The sequence below is a fragment of the Sander lucioperca genome, chromosome 21 (assembly GCF_008315115.2).
Source record: "Sander lucioperca isolate FBNREF2018 chromosome 21, SLUC_FBN_1.2, whole genome shotgun sequence".
Lineage (NCBI taxonomy): Eukaryota > Metazoa > Chordata > Actinopteri > Perciformes > Percidae > Sander > Sander lucioperca.
The window spans coordinates 502,501-525,287 of record NC_050193.1 but is presented as its reverse complement, the minus strand read 5'-3'; the positions used below and the strand labels follow the sequence as shown (position 1 = coordinate 525,287).

At 44.0% G+C, this 22,787-nt stretch overlaps 2 protein-coding genes across 4 annotated transcripts in view; both read right to left on the bottom strand.

The window, feature by feature from the left end:
- Nucleotides 1–229: 229 nt before the first annotated feature.
- epor (erythropoietin receptor) lies at nt 230–10,808 on the bottom strand. 2 transcript variants are annotated; one of them, XM_035996652.1, is made up of 9 exons: nt 10,482–10,808; nt 9,332–9,467; nt 8,310–8,476; nt 7,424–7,578; nt 6,480–6,636; nt 5,221–5,308; nt 3,277–3,364; nt 339–1,050; nt 252–308 (listed from the first exon to the last, which is right to left on the bottom strand). In XM_035996652.1, the coding sequence occupies exons 1-8, from the start codon at nt 10,582–10,584 to the stop codon at nt 340–342; spliced, it is 1,605 nt and encodes a 534-aa protein (XP_035852545.1). In that variant the 5' UTR covers nt 10,585–10,808; the 3' UTR covers nt 252–308; nt 339. The 2 variants fall into 2 exon arrangements, with proteins under 2 accessions (XP_031151032.2, XP_035852545.1); XM_031295172.2 differs by having other exon boundaries at nt 230–1,050.
- Nucleotides 10,809–19,163: 8,355 nt separating this feature from the next.
- The window catches only part of rab3db (RAB3D, member RAS oncogene family, b), a 35,741-nt gene continuing 32,117 nt past the window's right edge, over nt 19,164–22,787 (bottom strand). Inside the window, exons 4-6 of one of the 2 annotated variants that reach the window (XM_035996673.1) lie at nt 21,962–22,080; nt 20,691–20,815; nt 19,164–19,458 (exon numbers count right to left, since the gene is read on the bottom strand). In XM_035996673.1, the coding sequence (XP_035852566.1) occupies nt 19,274–19,458; nt 20,691–20,815; nt 21,962–22,080 (429 nt within the window). In that variant the 3' untranslated portion in view covers nt 19,164–19,273. The remainder of the gene's footprint in view (nt 19,459–20,690; nt 20,816–21,961; nt 22,081–22,787) is intronic. The other variant, XM_031295163.2, reaches the window with a different exon arrangement.

Genomic DNA, 22,787 nt, shown 5'->3' with positions numbered 1-22,787 from the left:
CAACAGTCTGGTAAGATCAGACAATGACATCACTTTACTGTAATGCAGCCTTTAAAACCAGGAAAAGACACTTACGTCATCATTATATATTATGTCATCAAGAGGATATCTAGTCTCGTATCACGATATATCGATATAATATCCATATATTGCCCAGCTCTACTAAACGCTCACTTTTTGTTGGCTAGACTCAACTGTAACGGCCGCTGATACGACCGACAAGTCACGGAGCTCCTAATTTCGTAGGATATCATACGAGTTGTTGTGCATAACTTTTCGTTGGATATCGTACGAACCCGTTCATGAGAATGCGTCGAGCCCGTCCAGCTTTGCTCCGTCTCAGACGTCATGGATCGGGTTCTGCCTCGACAAGAAGGCTCTTCTATGAGCTGGGATCTCGTTGGCGTAGATCACGAGTTTCCCAAAGTCGTCCGCTCTGCTCATGGGGCTGTAATCCATAGAGACCCCAGAGTCTGCGACCGCCATGTAGGCGTACTCCGTGCCTTTGGGCATCCAGACATGGCCCGGGTACTCAAAGCTGGACTGCGACGACAGGTGACCTGACCCAGAGCTCAGCTGCACGGACCCCAGGTCAGAGTGAGATTCACACAGCGCTGTTTTTCTGGAGGCAAAGATCGCCTGAAGGGGCAAGGCTTCCTCAAGAACGTCACCCAGGTGTTGGTCTCCGCTGTGGTTGTTGGCGCTGAGCGTGACGTAGGCGTCTTGAGACTCGAGCAGCGAGGACTGGGAGCCCGGCACGGGGTTCTGCTGGAGGGCCCGTAAGCGGTCCATCAGCCAGGAGTCGTGAGGTGTTGCTCTCCATCGCTCCGTCAGAGCGGAATCGCCACTTTCCAACAGCTCTCTGTTGTCCGACGTGGTCTGTATAGCCTTGTCCTCGCCGCTGCCGGTCGTCAGAGCTCTGGAGGTTTTGGGAGGCAGAGGCGGGCAAGGGCTGAGCTCGGACAGGACTTCCAGAGAAGAAGGACATTCCTCTGAGTAGAAGAAAGCTGGACTCAACCATGCGCCTCCGTTGGTCTGTCCTAACCACTCCTGTACAAAGACAGGACACAGGACTAGTGTTAGGACTTCATGTGATTTATCACCCATATATGATGTCAAACCGCTGCTTTATAATAGACCTCAACAGTCCCGCCCACAGCCGACTCCGGAAGTCAAAATCCCATTCATTTTCTCCATAAGGATTTAGATATCAGTCATAATGTCTAAACCATCCCATAATGTCTAACCCATCCCATAATGTCTAAACCATCCCATAATGTCTACGTGGTTGTAGAAGCTAGAAGTCTGTATGAAATCAACCATGTTTTATCTGCGATCTTAAATGGAGAAAAACGTGCTACGCTCACTATTCATCTCGTAGCTGGTTGTCATGGTTACAGACGCCGGTGATTAACGGTGAGAAATAGAAATAAATAGACATAAATAGGCAACGTAAAGTAATTCCACACATTTTAATCAGAACAATGCACATATGACTGTGTACTACTACAAGTTATGTTTATTAAATAAAGCCCAAAATATGTCGCAGACTAGAAATCGCTAGTATCAGCTAGCGCTAGCTAACGTCAACGTTAGGTAGCTGCTAGATAACGCTAGCTAACGTCAACGTTAGGTAGCTGCTAGATAACGCTAGCTAACGTCAACGTTAGGTAGCTGCTAAATGAACTATGAAAAATAGTGGGCAGTCACTGTTGAGCTCTACAGCACGGTCGACGGGAAAACAAAGTTTAACAATTAATGAAGCTGCTCTTCAGAAGTAAAAAATAAGAAGGGTCTGAGGTACTTTCCTGGTAAAAAGTTAGAAAGCCTTTATTTAGATGGCTATGTACTCGTTAGTACGTCAGAACAGAGCTGAGGAAGAACTAGAGCTGTTGAAATTAATCAAATAATGGATGCATGGAATCGTGGACATGGACGATGCTGCATCGATAATCGGCTGGGCCATAACCGATTATTTCTGTTTATATTTTAATGTAGGCCTGACAACCTTTCTGTTTACATATTCTGGGATGTTTTGCACATTCAGGAAGTGCCATGTGCTCAGTGCTGTAGTTTTATGTATCCAATTTATTTAGTAGTTTGTGATTAGGATTGGGTATGGTTTGGTTTTTTCCCGATACCGGTGCTAAAGCGGTACTTTTAAAACGGTGCCGGTGCCTAAACGGAGCCTGAACCGATACTTTTTAAGAAAGTTAAAGAAAAAGAAGAAAAAAAAGAAGGGTACTAAACAACAGTCGGCGACATTTAAGAACAACTTGTTTATTACTACGGCCATATGGTCAAAATTAAATGATTTAATAGTAATGTAATAACTATAACTTATAATAAACAATAACTTATTTCACCAGTAAATTGCTGTTGAATGACAAAAACAACCACCAGATGGGAAAAGGGTATTTTACAATAACTTTGAATGCACCGCGAGGCTGTAGGTTACCAGTTTCAGTGAACGCACCGTCTGTGTTTCTCCGACGTCGTCATCTGCTGCTGCAGAGCAGACTGTTGAAATACAGTCAGACTTTACACTGTTTAACGTTAGCTGTCAGCATTTAACCTGTTTAATCCAGCTGCTAGCTAAAGCTAATGCGTTTCGGCTTGTGACGTCACAAGCCGAAACGAGCAGGCTAACCGCAACCATTAGCTCGTAGCGTTAGCATGCTAACGCTAATGCTAACGCTAGCATGCTAACGCTAGCATGCTACCTCGTTCTCAATAGCAAAGCACTGCTACAACACACACAAGTTCACCATAATCTACAAAAGAACTACTTCCATGTGCGCCCTCATTTAGAAGTCTCCCAGCTAATCCTGCCTTGTAACTGACTGAAGTTGTAGAAACAGCCTTTCTTTTACTGTCTATGGAGCTAGCTAGCTGACATGATCTACATCTGAGCTACTGGGCATGTGCAGTGCAATCAAAGATAGTCCAGAAGAAGAAGAAGAAAAGAGGTCTCACTCTGTAGCTAAAACAGAGACCACCTGAAAAGAGGATCTGCAGCAGTGAGAGAGAGCGGTGCAGTACAACAACAATATGGTGTTTTTTGAAAATTAAACCATGTAAACCTATTCTGGTACAACCTTAAAATACAATTATGAACCTGAAAATGAGCAGAATATGGCTGCTTTAATAGAAAAATGTATTTGACAGGATTTGATCGAGATGCATCGAGATATCGAATCCAATCGCTGACATGATAATCGAAATCGAATCGAAAGATCCTCAAGGAAGAAGCCGTGTGTAGCAGCAGAATCATACCTGGAAGTCCCCGCCGTAAACGGTGAAGAGGCCTCTGAACTTGCTGTCCGGAGTCGGAATAGTCGGCCAGACCTTCTTTATAACAAACCTGTCAGGAGCACAGACGTTTAAATATCATTTGACTAAATAATTCCTCTTTTTCCATTAATCAGTACAACAGAAAGATTCTCACAGAAGCAACCATTTGTTTTCTTTGTGGCTAGTAACTGAAATGTTGAAGTTAATCGATAATTATTTACTGTGTTGTGGGGAACGGGATTAAAGGACAATTCCGCCGCAAAATGAACCTAGGGGTTAATAACGTGTCCGAGTCGACCATTCTCTGGGATGTTTTCATGCTAATCCACTGGGACCAGTTCTACCGCAAACAGCTAATTAGCTCATAACGCTAGTGGTCAGGGCAGAGGGTAAAGTTAAAATAAATCTCTATTTCTACACCAGTCGAACGACGAACACCGAGAAACGTGAGCTGATATATTTTAACATTTTAATATATAATTCATGCATTTCCATGAAATTACATTTCACAAACGTCATTCCTATCGACCCATTGGGAAACCACGGACCACAGGAGATTTCAAGTGACAGTTCAGCTCACGTTGCACAGCGTTCGTGGTTCAACTGGTCGTGACCAAGTTGGTAAGCTTCTCCTCGGACCGCGAACCTCCTATGGCGCCATGTTGATGCTACCAAGCCATCACCTCCCGTTAGCATCCCATTGACTGCCATTCATTCTGACGTCACTTTGACAGAGAATAACTTTACATCTGAAGAGTTTAAAGACTCTATTTGTCCGTTGTTTATTTCTAAAGAAACACGACAATGTATAAAAGGCTCCATTACCTTGTAGCTCACGTTATGGCTCCGTAGCAGACGTTTTTATAAAAATAGGCTAACGATTGGGTCATAACCACGAGACTTACTGTCTCATAGTAGAGGAATTACCGTATAGTACAGGAGAAGCTCTCAGGCAGTTTGGACTTCCATTAGCTGTTTAAGTTTAATTACTAATGTTAACTATCATTTTAGTGATCAATAATTAGCCTGTGTCTATGTTATCTCCTTACATATACCTACGCTCTCCGTCTCTGCTAGATTGGGAATGATTGAGATTTCTCTTGGCACAGCTACCAGAAGACTTCCAACTTTCAGACAGGTTGCTCACGTCACATCTACGTCTTCAAGCTCAGTTGGAGGCTGCTCAGTAACGCTCAGCCATCACCGGGAAAGACTGCTTTCCCAAGAAGAAACTATCTTTTTTAATAAACTGTCTGTACACTTACAAAGTTCTCACTGCTTGTGTTTGCATGTAGGGACCATCATGATGCTACCGTTGAAGTGTGATGATATTTTGAGCCTTGTTAGTGGTGTAGAAATAGAGATTTATTTTAACTTTAACCTCTGCCCGACCACTAGTGTTATAAGCTAGTTAGCGGTTTGCGATGAAACTGGTCCCATTAGATTAGCATGAAAACATCCCAGAGACTCTTTAAATAAGTGTATTTTTGTAAGTTGTAAGTGTTTTCAACAACGAAAAGCAACGTGGACGGTTCTCTACAGCGCTCTTCACAAGTAAAATTAATGATCAGGTCGCTACTTTCATGAAATTTGGGTGATTTATTCAATTTCATAGCATTTGAAAAAAAAAGAAGATACACAAACTTTGAAAAAAGTGACAAAAATGACGGAAAAAGCTTCAAAAACGCAGGAAAAATTCCAAAAAAAAAATGTCAAAAGGCGCAGAAAGAAATCGATTAAAACATCGGAAAAAGTGACCACATAGGGTTAAATAAGTAAATAAGTGAATACTTTGTCCTTTTTTTGCTTATTTGTGAACTCATTTTATACATTGTTTGTGTTTTTCTTTGTTTTATTTTGATATGTCTAAAATAAAATGTCTCCATTCATTCATTGATGAATAAGTGATGCGTTCAGGAAGCTGACCTGCGGTGGGACAGGAGCATGCTGAGAGACAGCACGATGAGGATGAACGAGATGATCAGAGTCAGGGACGTGATGAGGGCGTCCAGCTCTGGAGGAGGGAAATAATGTAATGTGATTACAGTCTCAAATCATTCACAGACGTTATCTTGGAACAGTTTACTGATAGAGTAGGTTCAACTAGGGTGCCACAATATTGACAAAATGTGAAAAGTTACGGGAAAACGCATCAAAATAGATTCATAACAAATACAACACAATGTTTATTTCAACTGACGGTCATACTGGACTGGTCCAACATGCATATATATATAAATAGGTGCTTTCCGACCGGATAGTACTTGTACTTTTTAGAGGAAAAGTACACTTCTAAGCAGTTCTAAGAACTACTCTCCCCCAAAAAAGTTTTTCCGGTTGCATTCCCACTGGCCAAGTGACCATAGGGACTGGTAGGAGGGGTAAGGGAGGGATGTAACCATGGCAACGGTCTTTATAGCATCGTCACTAGACCTTAGCGCCACATACAACAACAACAACAAATGATACTAATACTTGTGCACTTTTCCTTTATTAAATGCACGTCCATTCTCATAGTAATTCACGTAATGTTTGCTCAACACAGACGGGGCTTTATTACTCAGAACAGACCCCGCCTCTACCTGCTGGCTGTGGACGCGTGTGTGTGTGTGTGTGTGTGTGTGTGTGTGTGTGTGTGTGTGTGTGTGTGTGTGTGTGTGTGTGTGTGACGGCCGGCGAGCCGCAGGACACCCTTGTGGAGTTTAACTCCAAAAAGACAGTTAACCACAGGTTCCCGTTAATCTTATGATGGACATTAGTTGTGATATTTAAACAAACGAACCGTTAAAAAATTCCCAAATTTTTCCTGTCGGAACACGACGAAAAAAGTGTTCTAGGAACATTTAGTTCTAAGAACTGCAAAAATCCCTCCGGGAGGAAAGCCCCTAGTACTGGACCATGTCTCCAGAACAGGACATGTTCTACTGGTTGGACAGTATAAATATATAAATAAGGACCATGACTACAGGACATGTTCTACTGGTTGGACAGTATAAATATATAAATAAGGACCATGACTACAGGACATGTTCTACTGGTTGGACAGTATAAATATATAAATAAAGAGAACAGGACACAACTTTTCTTTCTCTTCTCTGATTCGTTCCGTTTTGTTGTCTCTATCTATTTCTTCACTCACGCTGTCACTCAACTGCGACACCCCTAAATGTGTGAATGATGCTCACCTGCAGGCAGTGTTTCCATGGTGACCGGGTCACTCCAGGCACTCCAGTAGCCATTGTAGCTGATCCCATCCAGCTTTACTCGGACTCGCAGCTTGTACTTTCTGTCTGGCTGCAGACCTCTCAGGATCAGCTCAGAGCTGGCTCGGACCACCTCCACCTGCAGAACAGTCCTCCACTCATCAGTACCGGTCCACATGTGACCAGTGACGGACTGGGAGCAAAAATCAGCCCTGGCATTTGCAACACACCGGCCCTGTTGTTGTCAATAACCTAGCTTGGAAATTAGTAACTCTGCCTTCCGAGTGCATCTCGCTGCAGTACAATCTAGAAATATTTGTGGCTGCATGCATAAAATAACTTATCAAAATTAACCAAAGACATATTATCAGTAGTGGCCCATAGGGTTGGCGGCCCTTCTGGCATTTGCCCAAATTCCAGATGGCCAGTCCATCACTGTCTGTGACCCAAACACTCAACGTCACGTAACGCTCCCAATAAGTGACAAAATAACGCCAACATGTTCCTGAAGGCAAAGCTCTGATACTTCTGCTACTTGGGCGGAGAGATTTGCTTTGCAGCAAGCCTTTCTGAGAATATAGTTCCCAGTATGTATACGGTTAGAAGATGGCTGTGTGTCATGTGACCTTGTTATTTCTACACGCTGTGACTCTACAAATCACAACATGTAAATAGGAACATGTTGGCGTTATTTTGTCACTTATTGGGAGCAGTAGGCTAGTTGGAACCAGTTACCTCCAGGATCTGTGCTAAGCTAAGCTAATGCTGGGGGCGTCAGACAGAGTTACAACACGCACGGACACGAGAAGGGTATGTATGGACTTGTCTAACTCTGGGGGTTACGGTGAATAAGACAAAGTCCCAATAAGTCAGTGTGTTCCTTTAAAGCGGCAGGCAACAAACCAATGTTTTTAATAAGGTCATACCTGCCCCACGTGGCTGTCGTCGTCCGTCATGTAGCTGACTTCGTACATCATGCTGTCGTCCATGTACTTGAGGGGGGGGGGCACCCAGGTGACGTTCAGCTGGTCTCGGTGAGCCGTACGGCTCACCGTCACGTTAGCCGGAGGGTCCAGAAGAACTGCCGAGCAGAAAGACACGAGGCAGCTTGTAAGGGAAGGTGTGAAACCAAAAGGACAAAAGTGAGGAGAGAAGTAGGAGGGAGGTTCTACGTAGACACACTGACTTGGTGGAGTTGTGTGTCAGTGCTTCCCAATACCACCTAGCCGCCTGGCGTGCATACTACATCACATTTCACACACTTTTGCGTAACCATTTGTACTCAGATTTCCACCCCAAAACGCTCGTCTAAATGCGGAATAAAAAGTGAGAACGTTTGCATTTTCTCTTCAGATCGTTTCCGTCTAAACATAGCCTTAGTTTATTTAAATGGGTCCTCCTCAAGTCAAACACCCCTGCTCAAAGATAATCAGTTTACTGTCACAGAGGAGAGAAGAAACTAGAACATAATGACATTTAGGAAGCTGCAATCAGAGAACACAAACAACATTGATGAGAGCTGTGAGAGTGAACCAAAATAGTTAACTGAAAGACATTAAAATACTCGGTCCTGAGGGGAAACAGCAGATTTGGGAGATAATTCTCTGAGAGTTTGCCACTTCAAGTGCCTGCTTTCACATACAAATATGTGATCAATTGTTAATATAAAGTGTTAAAGAAAACAGCTTTAAAACAGGAAATATGAGGAATTTAAGAGGCTATGAAAAGGATCACACACATTCTTCTTCAAACCTTTCAAAACTAAAGCTGTTTAGTGAAATCAGTGGCACAGTTTGCAGTAAAATAACTCACAGACAAGCTCGATGAGAAGGCTGCGATTGTGGATCAGTGTTCCCAATCGATGAACTTTTATGTCCATCTGGACAAACATCTGCGTTCGGTTCAGCCGGCAGATGAACAGCCTCTTCCCGCCGGCGGCCGGCAGAGCTCTCAGCGGACACCGGCTGCTGTTTTCATTCCTGCTCGGGACAGAGGAGACAGTTAGCAGGCTGGCAATACAGATAATGCTGAGTCATTCATAAATCAGTCATGACAAAACATTATTATAACCGATGTATTAGTCGATCAGTCCGCTATGTTAGCGACTATAACGCTAGCTAGCTTGTTTTGTAGCTTGTTTAATAGCTTGTTGGATAGTTAGTTAGCTAGCTTGTTTGGTAGTTAGTTACCTAGCTTGTTTGGTAGTTAGTTACCTAGCTTGTTTGGTAGTTAGTTAGCTAGCTTGTTAGATAGTTAGTTAGTTAGCTAGCTTGTTTTGTAGCTTGTTTGGTAGTTAGTTAGCTAGCTTGTTTGGTAGTTAGTTAGTTAGCTAGCTTGTTTTGTAGTTTGTTAGATAGTTAGTTAGCTAGCTTGTTTTGTAGCTTGTTTAATAGCTTGTTAGATAGTTAGTTAGCTAGCTTGCTAATTCCACCCACAGTGGTTGCTACACTAATTACAGAAAATGAGCCAAACAAAGTTGTATATCTGGCGATAGCGTGGTGCTCATACTAATTTTATGGCTGGCCGGCTGGCTAGTTTTCTTGCTAAGTTCTCAGTTCATCATCATCTGTATTATAGAAAATGTTTGGGAATAAAATAGCCTTGCAGCCTACTGTCTGGAGTTCAACATTTATACATATCCTATCGTATAATTACAATTATTTGTGTCCCCTTTAAAAATTGCCCCCCTCCTCCAACTGTTAGATAAAATGTACGCCCATGCCTATTTGTAACCTGTTGGTTCCAATAGAAAAAGAGAAAAATGAAGTATAAGAAGTACAGCTCTGAGCTACAGTATTGTTGTTATACACGGTCCGGTTCTGACTGGGACTTACTGGTAGGTGTATGTGAAAGAGTACTGGTCCACGGAGCCGGCCCTCTCCTCATCTTCCTCCCAGAAGCACGTGAAGTCCTTCCTGCCTTCAGCGAAGCATTTTGGGTTTTGTGGCTCCTCTCTCAGCAGCATAGACACTAAGAAAGGTGAAGTTAGGAAGCAACAGAGAGAAGAAATGTGAGAAGACAAAAGGCCAAACGTTTTTGCTTTCAGTTCAGTCACTTTTATTATCCCAGACGGGAAACTTCATTTGCAGTCAGGAGTGCAAGAAACAAACACATGTACGAGCCTACAAACGAAAAGACAACAATACAATAAACTTAAGTACAAAAAGGTTTCAACCTAAATTCACACAATACTACAACAGCGATCGCTACAAAATTCTAAATAACGTGCTAATTAATCCAATTTATTGAATTGCTCTCGAGAACTGGGATACTCTGAATCTACGACCAAAGGAGAGAGTTGAAACTCAAAGTGAGAAGGATGATTTTGCTTATTGTTACGTGGCGTATCAGAATCAGCTTTGATGGCCAAGTATGGTGGTGATGGAGCAGTGGATATGACCCGTGCCTTTGGTGAGGGAGATCTGGGTTTGATTCCTACTGTGATACATCAACCAATGTGTCCCTGAGCAAGGCACTTAACCCCTAGTTGCTCCAGAGGCGTGCAACCTCTGATATAGTACTCTGTCACAGTACACACATAGAAACAGATTGACGGCTATAAACAAGGAGGTGAACATGTAGAGCTGCAACCATTAGTCGACTAGACAGAAAAATCATTGCCAACTATTTTGATGATCAATTAATCGTTTAAGTAATTTTTCTTGCAAAGATTGATGAGATGTCCTGCTCTTTTCTGTTTAATATCATATTAAACTGAATATATTTGGGGGTTTTAGACTGACATAAGACACTTAAAGACATCAGCTTGGACTTTGAGAAACTGCGATGAACATTTTTCACTATTTTCTGACATTTTATGGACCAAACGATTAATCGAATAATGAAAACAATTTCAGACCTATGTGTACATTTTGATTTTATGAGTTCAACTAAAGAGAGAATTTTTATGTTATGTTTAAATCTAATTTAAAACGTTATATTCTGCTGTTACTACAGGTAACAATAACAACATTTTTGTCTTACCTTTTTTCTCGAAATCTCGCGCGCCCTGGACGATGGAAGCTTTCCACACGGCGCACACTATCAGCCAAACCGCCACCAACCTGCTCAGGTGAGCGCATTTCATCCTTCTGGGTTGTCTGTGAGCAGAAAGCCTTTGAACCTTCTGTTGCCCGTCGGCATAACTAGAAAACAAGCTGGCTGGAAGGCGTCTGCTGCAGCTCTGAACGAGGAGAGGCTGTTTTTTACTTTAGATGCACGGATAGCGCAGCGCGGTTACGCGCCTGCTAGTGAGCGATAAGAAGAAGGTGTGTGTGTGTGTGTGTGTGTGTGTGTGTGTGTGCGTGTGCGCGCGCGCGTGCGTGCGCGCGTGCGTGGAGCCGAGCTGTTTACTTTCTGTAAAAGTTAGTGAAGGAGAGGTGTGGCAAAAAAACGTTTTACTCTCTTGTTGATGGGCGGGAATCACGCGCTCATTGATGTTTACAACTTGTTTGTGCTGCTGCAGAGAGGAAGGGTGACGTTACGTGCGTAAAAGCGCGCAAACGTAAGTAGGTAGTGGTGTAGTCTACGTGATAGCAGGTATACGCAGTAAGGAAGCTCCAGGATTTACATATACCCTGTTAAAAATACCCAATGACCCACAACAACATACCTTCCATTATATTTTTGATATATTTTGAATTGTCATCTGTGCATATCGCCTTTATAACCCCCCCTCCCTCCTCCCTACGAAAACAGAGCCTTCTGATACAGCAGCAGTCAATGTGGTGCATACAGCAAAAAAATAAGTTAAATAAATATGATTTACAGTGTATTTTTGTTCAATTCAAAGCATTTGGAGAAAAATTTTAAAAAACTGTTGACAAAAATGTTGGAAAAACCTTCAAAAACGTGAAAAAACGCACATTAAAAAGTGACCAAAAACTTGGATGAAAGTGACAAAAACTTCGGGAAGGAGACCAAACGTTAAAAAAAGAAGTTTGGATTTGAAATTTCGACCCAGAAAAACAAAGAGTGGCATCATGGTCGACGGTACAACACAGGTTACCAGGTAACCAGGTAACCAGGTTACCAGGTTACCAGATTCAGCACTTTGGAGACAACATTCAGAGCTCCACAGGCACCCCCCCCCCCTCCCCCCGTAGGCCCCGGGCCAGGCTAATCCCTGCATGTGCCCAAAGTAACGGAAACCACAGAGTAGGTTACTCACACACACACACACACACACACACACACACACACACACACACACACACACACACACACCTCAGACGCAGCAAACGGTTTCTTATCTACTGACTGCACCCACATGTTTTTCTTCGTTTGACCAGCTTTATCAGCTCTGCAGACACTCTCGTTTCTTCACCCGTGATAAGCCCCCCCCCCCCCCGGGGGCTGTGCTGCCCCTCCCCGTCAGTTTAAGGACACCTCAGCGCCTCTTTGCGTCACCTGAAAGCGGAGAAAACAGCCTGATCCCAGCATGATGTAAAGACAAGCTGCATTTCACTCACATGACGACATTCAGCTACAGGTGGAAGAAGTATTCAGATCCTTCACTCAAGTACTAATACCACGCTGTACACATACTCTGTTACAAGTTACAGTCCTGCAGAGAAAATGGTCCTTCAGTAAAAGTGTGTATCAGGAGAATGTAGTTAAAGCATTCAAACACACACACACACACACACACCAGACATGATTTTAACACCACGATACCATTTTCTGAGGGTGAAAAATCTTCCTTTATTTCTATAAACTGTGTCCTCTAATCAAAAGTGACTCTGAAATTGTATTTTATCTTAAATAACAGACACACAAATCCCACATCTAAATAACTACATTAAAAGAAATAAATCTCTTTAAATAAGTCAACTAAGAAGACGTAGTGACGTCTGAAGTCCAACCAGTGAGATCTAACAGGACGGGGGGGTCACAGTCACTAAGAGCCACGCTGAACCTGAGAATCACATCAAGAGACAGACATGTAGAGTTTGTTGACATACTTTTATTTAAGAGAAAAAGTCAAATATTTTTGACTGTACTATTGCATGTCTCATATATTCTTCTCACTTACAGTTTGATCGACATAAAGCCCCAAAAAAAGATCCTCAGCCATCATAGAATTAAGCAAATCTACTACTAAATCTACTAAAAAACTATCATTACATATTACCGTCTCACAGCGTGAATATGCAAACTCTGGTCGTTTGGGAATTTCTAGTCTCACATGTCTAGACCCTCCTCCACAGAGCTGTGGAGGAGGGTCTGTCTAGTTCACACTGCATTCTGGGATGGGAGAAAAACGTGCTCTGGTTTATTGGCATTTCTTTTCTTTTTTTTGTAAGATTATTTTTTGGGGCATTTTTAAGCCTTTAAGCTGAAGACATGAAAGAGGAGAGAGAGAGGGAATGACATGCAGCAAAGGGCCGCAGGTCGGAGTCGAACCTGCAGCCACTGCGTCGAGGAGTAAACCTCTATATATGGGCGCCTGCTCTAGCAACTGAGCTATCCGGGCGCCCTATTGGCATTTCTTTAAACCAATCAGAATCATTGTGGGCGGGGCTAAGCTCCGGACGGAGCCACGGTGCCTCTGCTAAATAGTCTCAGGAAGGAACTTGTTTTGGTGGAACATGTGGACGTTCAAAAGTAGTTTTAGTCAGAGGGACAGATAGTCTAGCTAGCTGTCTGGATTTACCCTGCAGAGATCTGAGGAGCAGTTAACCATAGTCCTCACAAATCAGCCGGAGGTTAGAACGCCAACACAAAGGAAGAGGAAGATGACGCACATCCAGCCTAAATGAGGGACATCTGGCAGAATTTGAGACGGCACCGGAGCAATTCTGGAAGTGGAACGTCGTGGATATAGACTAGGGAATTTCTGAGTCTCAAAGTCAGTAAATCTGCCAAATTCTGCTTTGCGTGTCACGTAATTGCAGTTTGAAAACAGTTTCCTGTCTTTTTGGTTTGGACAACAACTAGGCGGGCCTTGAGATCAACGCGTGTGCTCTAGGCCGTTTAAAAACTGCATCTCAAAGCCAAAGTATCTTTATTAGTCTCCCTAAGGAGAGTTACAACAGAGACAGACAACAAGCACAGGGTTCAAACGATGACAAGACAGATGTACAGTGAACATTCAGGCTACTCAAAGAGCTCTGCAAATTACCATTTTCTATACTTGTGCAACGTAGGAAAGCATTTTTGCACACCTCTTTTGTCGGGCAGGTGTGTAGATATGATCAAAAGTAGCAAATCAGAAGCTTAGAAAAAGTCCTGCACACTGACCATTACCAAGCAATAATTTATTTAGAAAAATACGTTCTTCCTTCCTGCCTTGTGCTGTTCTCCCATACATGCTTTACACTCATTCCTACTTCCATAAGCATCCATGCATTCAGTCATAAACATTCATTCCTCTATTCATATGCATACATACATCCAGTCACAGATATACATCTGGATTCATTTAAAAACCATCTCTGGTTGTAATCTTTACACGTTTAGATCTCATTTCTAACAGACTGGCGGTGCATCGCTCCATCCCTAGCTCTTTAAACTCCGTTAACTCCTCTCACGTCTTTTCAGCCCGTTTAGTGAGCGTTGACCTCCAGATGCGTTGAGTTGGAGGGCTGTGTGTACGGCGGCGGCGGCAGGAAGGCGGCGAGGAGGAGAGCGGTGTGGTGGAGGACGGAGGCAGCGTGTGGTTTATCTGCCTCTTCAGATAAAGGAGGAGAAAAGAGAAGCCGTGAGCTGATGTCATAAATTATGTCTAACTGATTCTGGAAAAGGAAACTAAAAGACAACAATGTGCACGCTCACCCTTTTTGTAATAATTATATTCTTTATTTTCATATACACATTTCAACAATTCATTCTTGTTTCTAAGATGCAGTTTTTCACAACGCTTCCATCCAACACATTCAGAATCTACAACATCCAATCACCTGATCCGTAGGGCTGCCCCCCCCAATCACCTGATCCGTAGGGCTGCCCCCCCCCAATCACCTGATCCGTAGGGCTGCCCCCCCCCAATCACCTGATCCGTAGGGCTGCCCCCCCCCCAATCACCTGATCCGTAGGGCTGCCCCCCCCCCAATCACCTGATCCGTAGGGCTGCCCCCCCCCAATCACCTGATCCGTAGGGCTGCCCCCCCCCCAATCACCTGATCCGTAGGGCTTCCCCCCCCCCAATCACCTGATCCGTAGGGCTTCCCCCCCCAATCACCTGATCCGTAGCGCTACAAAAATAAAAAAAGGTCTATCGGCATTTCTTTAAACCAATCACAATCATCGTGGGCGGGGCTAAGCTCCGGACGGAGCCACGGTGCCTCTGCTAAATAGTCTCAGGAAGGAACTTGTTTTGGTGGAACATGTGGACGTTCAAAAGTAGTTTTAGTCGTGCAACAGAAAACTCAGATTGGACAGATAGTCTAGCTAGCTGTCTGGATTTACCCTGCAGAGATCTGAGGAGCAGTTAACCATAGTCCTCACAAATCAGCCGGAGGTTAGAACGCCAACACAGAGAAACAGGAAGGGGACGGACATCCTGCGAAAAGGACATCTGGTAGAATTTCCGGCGGCACCGGAGCAACCCCAGTTAATGAATGTTGTAGATAGAGACTAGATATACTCCAAAGTTAGGTGACATTTTGGTGAGGGAAAAAAACCACTTGTGAGCTCATCTCTGGTAAACACGAGAGTTAAAGTGGAGCTTTTGCACGATTCTTTGTGGAGAAACTCAGTTTTACAGATCTTCTGATTAAAGGTGCAGTAGCTAAGACTTCTAAACTACCTTTCTGTCATATCTGCTGAAACTGACCCTATGTTCTAGTAGAACTACAGGAAGCAGGTCATTAAAATAAATCCAGCTCCTCTGGCTCCACCTACAGGGTTAGGGTTAGGGTTAGTCTAGGTTAGGGGGGTGTCTCTAACTGTTCAGGTGGACCAATCAGGGTCGGGGGAGGGGGTGTCTAACTGTTCAGATGCACCTATCAGGGCCAGGGGGGGGGTGTCTAACTACGTGTCAATCACTGCTCATGCACACGCATTCATTCTCCCTTGTGGGGGGAGGGGCTTAGGAGACCGTTTTGGGCTTTAGCAGAAAGGGGGGGGGGGACTGAGAAGTTGTTGATGTTCAGACTGTTTGGCTAAGTCCTGGATCTTCATAATCCTACCTACAGCACCTTTAAACCAACTCAGGGATTAGCGTGTTAGTCGACTAAGGACAGCCCTGCTGATCTCCCCTCTGTTAGAAAGAAAATCAGGATTCAACAGATGAAAACTAATGTAAGACAGAAAGAACTAACCCGGACTAACAGCTCTGGATGCTACAGACTTATTTATACAAAAGCGTCAGAGTCAGATACATTTCAACATGGCAAATACCGGACAACATGGATAAAAATTCAACATCAGTGGACAGTTTAGCACATTCAATATGTATTCAAGCAGCAGCCACTGCTGTTAGCTCCTTAGTGAACCGATATCAGATATTTTCTGCTCCGAAGTCTCTTCATTCCATTTAAATACATCACAAACCTGCACACACGTTGAAATATGTAGTGTTAGGAGTCCTGCACACTGCCAACACACTCCCATCAACAGGTTTGATATGAAGAGAAATAAGATATCCTACGAAACACCAGCGACGGCCGGCTGGTCACATGACAGTTACGTTTAGCGGTCTTTAGAGTTAGATTTAGCTGAGAAAGGATGACAGTGGCCATTATTGTTTCCTTCTGTTATGACTGCTTTCGGTTGCTTTTATATCTATGACTGTAAAAGCCACGACTGAACTAAATATGTTTTGTTATATGCACAAAAAACTAAATAAAGATAATTGTTAAATTAAAATAAAATAATTATTGTAAATAAAAATATAGCCGACAAAAGGTGACTGTGAGCGGGTACGGAGCTCCACGAGATTACGCTCGCCTCAGCGGCCGTTACACAGCACCTGTGTGGCGTGAGCGCGTCGGCTGCGTGGCGTGAGCGCGTCGGCTGCGTGGCGTGTCCGTTTTTATTTGGGCTCCCATGGTAACAAGTTATAGCGTGCACACTGCCTGCGTAACACACACGTCTCTGAAACGCGTGCATGCTAGAAATAGGACCGACGCCTATTTTTAACGCCACACGCCAGCGTGATGGAAGCGTTTCCAGACAACATAAAATACTAAAAGATGTTTATATGTCATTTAGACACGAATACATTTAATAAATGACATGTTGATGTTTGAAAGTCTCGAGGTTTTGACCTAAATGCAGATATAAATGTCATTTAAATGTTGCACCTGTCAATACAGAAGGAAATATTCTGTAACCTATGTTGCCGTCAATCCTGCCGACGTTGTCTCTGCTGTAATCAGATCAGAATATATTTATGTTTATGAGAAACATCCATGTGTCCAGACAAGGCTAGCAGCAGCAGCACCGCGTCAGACACCTTTCTGGTGTGGAAAGACAGAGAAAACGCCACGCAGCCAGTGTTACAGTTGAGTTTAGCTGATAAAAAGGTGAGCGTCATGCAGCGACGACAGATAAGAAAGATTGTGGTGAGGTTTAAAACCGTCCCAGGACACCAACATGTTTCCTGGTTGTCTGAGACGAAGGTAACGGGACTAGCTACAACTTCTCAGAGACGTCCCCTCTCATCAGAGACACTCCTTCAGGTCTCATCTCTCTCAGATGAGAGGAGAACCAGCTTCAAGACATTCTAGTTATAAAGCTAACATACATAAAAAAGACGAACATTTTAACTGACCAACATCACATAATGTGCAATGATGATAAAACCTCATTTTATTCATAATGGTTATTATAACGAGAGGAGAAGATAGTACAGTAACGGCACATGAGGTGACAACCAACAAACCAGCTCACTGCTTCCCTGATAGTGGCAACAGCAGTTTCTCAGAGATGCTTTACACACACACACACACACACACACACACACACACACACGTATGAATAGTAGGTCTAGCTTTTGCCGTGTGTGTGTGTGTTGTCATTATGAAAGTGTGTGTGAGAAAAGGCGTTGTAGAAAGAGAGGCACAAAGGGGTGAGTGAGGACACGCCGTGAGGCAGTACACGTGTCACCAGTGTTCAACCACTTCCTCACACGAGAGCAGAGCTCAGCGTTCAGCGTCCAGCTGTCTCAGCGTCAGCAGTGCTCAAGAAAAGGCTCCCATCGACCCATCAGGGTGTTTACTATAACGTCCTACGTCCCGTACGCTAAGTTTAACGGCACTGAGCTAACGGGGAAGAGGAACAGCTGGATATACTCCTATCTCCATCTAAATGCATGTTTGATGCTTTCATATGTCAACACTTCCACTAACGTTAGCTTGGAGAGCTAATTTACCCTTTGGGCCGCACAAACAAAGGTAAAGCCTGTGGGCTCCGAAGAGAACTTCAGTTCATTCATAGTGCACCTCGTTAAACTCGGAGAAACTCAGACAACTGTCGTTGTAAAGAAGCCTAGAGAATCGTGACATCCTCTAATAGTCATAAACGTAGTCCCCAGAAACGTCGTGCTCTACCTTTTAGCCTTACAAAGCTCAACATGCCCGTGTTGGAGACATAAATCATTGCAAGTAGGCTGCACAAAACTCAAAGCTAAGCACATGAAATAAACAACGAAGGCCAAAAGTACAGCCATCCCAAAACACGATTTGGCATCACTTCTAGTTTTCTGCAAGAAATATTTGACTCAGAAAAGTAAGCTGCTGAACATAGAGACAGTGAATGTAAAATGCTAACGTAGCAGGATTGGTTGAGGCCGTAGACTTTAGATCACTGCAGAGCTGAGAGAGAATGGAGCGCCATACCAGCGGAGCGTTTAGCCTGGCGACTCGAGCCCCTCCCTCGCTGTTGAACGCCCCTCGGCTCCATCACAAGTAGACCTGGCCCGTATTTCTTTCAGGAGCGCCGCGTTGCAGCGGGTGGAATAACAAGCATTGTCTCGAGTGGCCGCGATTACTGCTGGAGCACAGACGCAGACGCATCCTGGTGGAATTTAGGGATGAAAGACGGGCCTGGGGGGGGGGAGGTCTCTGACAGCGCTGATGAAGATGATGGGCCTGGGGGAGGAGAGGTCTCTGACAGCGCTGATGAAGATGATGGGCCTGGGGGGGAGGAGAGGTCTCTGACAGCGCTGATGAAGATGATGGGCCTGGGGGGGAGGAGAGGTCTCTGACAGCGCTGATGAAGATGATCGTAGCCTGCTGTCCTCTGTTCATGATGGACAGCAGAGAGGAAGAGGAGCAGCACTTCACATGGCTGAGGCACAGAGAAGGAAGGTCTGTGTGTGTGTGTGTGTCTGAGTGTGTGTGTGTGTGTGTGCGTGCGTGCATGTGTCTGTGTGTGTGTATGTATGTGTGTGTGTGTGTGTGTGTGTGTGTGTGTGTGTGTGTGTGTGCTTGTTTTACTATATTCGTGGGGTCCAAAAACCGGGGAATACAGTATACTTGTGGGGCCCAAAATGCTGGACCCCACAAGGTTAAAGGTCTGTTTGAGGGTTAAGACTTGGTTTGAGGATTAGGGTTAGAATTAGGTTATGGTTAGGGTGAGGGTAAGGGTTAAGGTTAGGCATTTAGTGGTGATGGTTAAGGTTAGGGTAAGGGGCTAGGGAATGCATTATGTCAATGATGGGTCCCCACAAAGATAGTGAAACAAATGTATGTCTGTCTGTCTGTCTGTCTCTGTGTGTGTGTGTGTGTGTGTGTGTGTGTGTCTGTGTGTGTGTGTGTGTGTGTGTGTGTCTGTGTGTGTGTGTGTGTGTGTGTCTGTGTGTGTATATATGTGTGTTTGGGGCACATGATTCAGCAAGCACAGCCCCCGTGGCTCTCTGAGGGCGAGTCTTTCAGCTGGTTCCTGTGGTTGGTTACGAGGTTGATGTCTCCGTCCATGGTCTCGTTCATCTTCTCACAGATGACGTCCACCAGACGCTCAAACACCTGCTTCACGTTGATGTTGTCCATCGCGCTGGCCTCGAAGAACTGGAAACCTGAGCAAGAGCAACATCCTTTCATTTACTAGGAACAACAAGAGGACATGTGTGCATCTTAAAATGCACAGATACCAGAGGGGGGAGGGGCTTAGGTAAAGCTGGGCAATATATGGATAGAATAGAATAGAATAGAATAGAATAGAATATACTTTATTGTCCCCTAGGGGAAATTTGTCATGGACTCAAAAATGCGTAGTGCATAGTAGTAGCTGCCATTACAGACAATAAATACACGTAAAAAAAAAAAAAAAAAACACTTCTCAGGCCTATCATTACAAATCGTACAAATCTATTTAAAATTTTGATTTAAAATTTTGATGGAGACTGGTACGAAGGAATATTTAAGATGGTTCAATTTAGTTTTAGGGATTCTGTTCCCTGTCTTATAAGGCAAGAGCTCGTATTCTGTTTGAAGGATGTGGGACGGGTCCAACAATACTCTCCGCGCCTGCCTGCCTAAGTACAGACTGCTCATAGATGGACTGAAGGGAGAGCCTATCAGTCCTCCCCATCACCTTCATAGCAGTCTGTACCAGGCGCTGCAACTTTGATTTAGACTGTGTGGAGAGATTGCCGAACCACGCCGTCATCATACCTGATAACACTCTCCATCACTGCCTGATGAAATAAAAACATGATGTTCTGGCTGACACCAAACACCCTTAATCTGCGTAAAAAGTACAGTAAACGGGAACATATGTAATCTACGTGGTCACTCCAGCTTAAGAGGTTATCCAGGATATTATATCGATATGGTGATTTTGGATATCGTAATATGACATAAGTGTCTTTTCCTGGTTGTAAAGGCTGCATGACAGTTAAGTTATAAAAAGTAATTGTCTGAACTTACCAGACTGTTCTAGCTGTTCTATTATTTACCTTTACCCACTTAGTCATTATATCCACATTACTGATGATTAATTATCAAAAATCTCATTGTGTGAATATTTTGTAAAAAAAGCACCAATAGTCAACGCTACAATATCGTTGTGGTATCAAAATCGAGGTATTTGGTCAAAAATATTGTGATATTTGATTTTCTCCATATCGCGCAGCTCTAGGCTTAGGAGACCGTTTTGGGCTTTAGCAGAAAGGCGGGGACTGAGAAGTTGTCGATGTTCAAATTCTTTGGCTAAGTCCTGGATCTTCCCAGGCCTACCTACAACACCTTTAATCTTTCAGATTTGGGTCTGGATTTTGCCAAACAGTGTGAGGTAAAGAGCTCCCACCTAGCTCCTCTGCCAGCCTCTGGCTGTCCTCCGTGGGGACGACCCTATCGTCCTCCAGGTCACACTTGTTACCGACCAGGATCACCTGAGCGTTGTCCCACGAGTACGTCTTGATCTGCGTCGCCCTGTAGGACACACAAAGTTTCACAGTCAGGGTTAGGGTTGCAAAATTCTGGGAATTTTCTAAGTTGGAATACATAACCCATTGCTATTATTAACTTATGTGTGTTAGTTGTATAGCCCACTAACCATAGTAAATATGGTATGATGAAGGGTATGTGATGATGTGGGGTATGGTGAAGGGTATGTGATGATGTGGGGGTATGATGAAGGGTATGTGATGATGTGGGGGTATGATGAAGGGTATATGATGATGTGGGGGTATGGTGAAGGGTATGTGATGATGTGGGGGTATGGTGAAGGGTATGTGATGATGTGGGGTATGGTGAAGGGTATGTGATGATGTGGGTGGCGACGATAGCGCGGCGAGCAGCTTTTTGTTTACATTCAACATGGCATGCCAGAGGCATTTGAGTGGCGTCCGTTGGTGACGCCTCTTTGGAAATGAACTGTCAATGAACCTTCCCCAGACCTTCTCAGTTACAACTGAGAAGGTCTGGGGTCCACCAGGCTAGTACCTCAGCTGTTGATGACCTATAATAAGCATTTCCTGCAGTAGTGCTCCCCCAGTGGTCAAACAATAAACTGCATATACATTCATGTCACCACCGTGCTATGAACAAAACTAAAGAGTGGCCTGAAGTTTATACTTGTGCGTTGATCTAATAGCAGGACCGGCATGTGTGTATATATATATATTTTTTTTTTGTGTGTGTGTGTGTGTGTGTGTGTGTGTGTGTGTGCGTATGTGTGCATCTGTCTGTCTGTGCGTGTGTGTGTATAATCTGTATCAGGAGAAGTTAACCCTCTCCTTGATTTCATGTTGTTGATGGAGAAGGAGAACCAGGAAATGAGTCGGGGGGGGAAATGCAACGCTACCGAGCCACGGCCGAGCGGCATGCGTCAGCGTGACGTGTAGTTACATTTTTGGAGAGGTGACGTCAGACTACAGCGTGGGGTCCGTGTCTCCACGTACGTAGCCACGGCGTTGATTTAACGGAGAAGCATAAATCACAGCTTAACCCCCCCAAAGTAGACTTTATATTTCACAATTGCTGTTTTCCTTCCGACTGTTCATAGATCTGACATTTCTTTTATAGCTCTCGACACAAAGTACCATTATCTCCTGGAGTAAGATATGTCCCACTCACCAGTCCTGCACTGCGTTGAAGGATTCCTGGTTAGTGATGTCATACATGAGCAGGAAGCCCATGGCTCCTCTGTAGTACGCTGTGGTGATGGTACGGTACCGCTCCTGCCCTGCTGTATCCTACACACACACACACACACACACACCCCAACAAACGTTATTGTCATTGCGTAGAGTATAAGTACAAAGACAACGAAATGCAGTTTGCATCCAACCAGAAGTGCAAAAATATACAAGTATAGACAGGTGGTGCATAGGCAGGATAAGAAATGTAGTGCAGCTTAGACAGTAGTGTACAGTTGGTTCACACACACAGGTTTGTGTCACTATCTTTGTGGGGACCCGTCATTGACATAATGCATTCCCTAGCCCCTTACCCTAACCTTAACCATCACCACTAAATGCCTAACCCTAACCCTTACCCTCACCCTAACCATAACCTAATTCTAACCCTAATCCTAAAACCAAGTCTTCTGTCGGGACCCCACAAGTATACTGGACTCCCGGTTTTTGGACCCATTTTTTATGAGCTGAACTCAAAGATCTAAGACTTTTTCTATGAACACAAAAGAACTATTTCTCTCAAATGTTGTTCACAAATCTGTCTAAAACAAATCTGGGCAAAAACAAGTGTTGCGTTTATAATTTTGTTTAGTGTAGTTAAAGAACACACACACACACACACACACACACACACACACACACACACACACACACACACACACACGTGTGCTCAAATATATTTCTATGACACAAAAAGAAACCACAAGGGGGCACTATTGTCCAAACTATCAGAGTAGATCATTTAGATATGAGGGTGTATGGAA

Excerpts from the sequence above, each read along its gene's own strand:
- epor (XM_031295172.2), bottom strand. The coding sequence starts at position 10,584 with ATGAAATGCGCTCACCTGAGCAGGTTGGTGGCGGTTTGGCTGATAGTG. Across the intron at positions 6,637-7,423 it reads ACGACAGCCACGTGGGGCAG|GTGGAGGTGGTCCGAGCCAG; the intron begins GTATGACCTTAT and ends ACTGTTCTGCAG. Across the intron at positions 1,051-3,276 it reads TTTACGGCGGGGACTTCCAG|GAGTGGTTAGGACAGACCAA; the intron begins GTATGATTCTGC and ends GTCTTTGTACAG.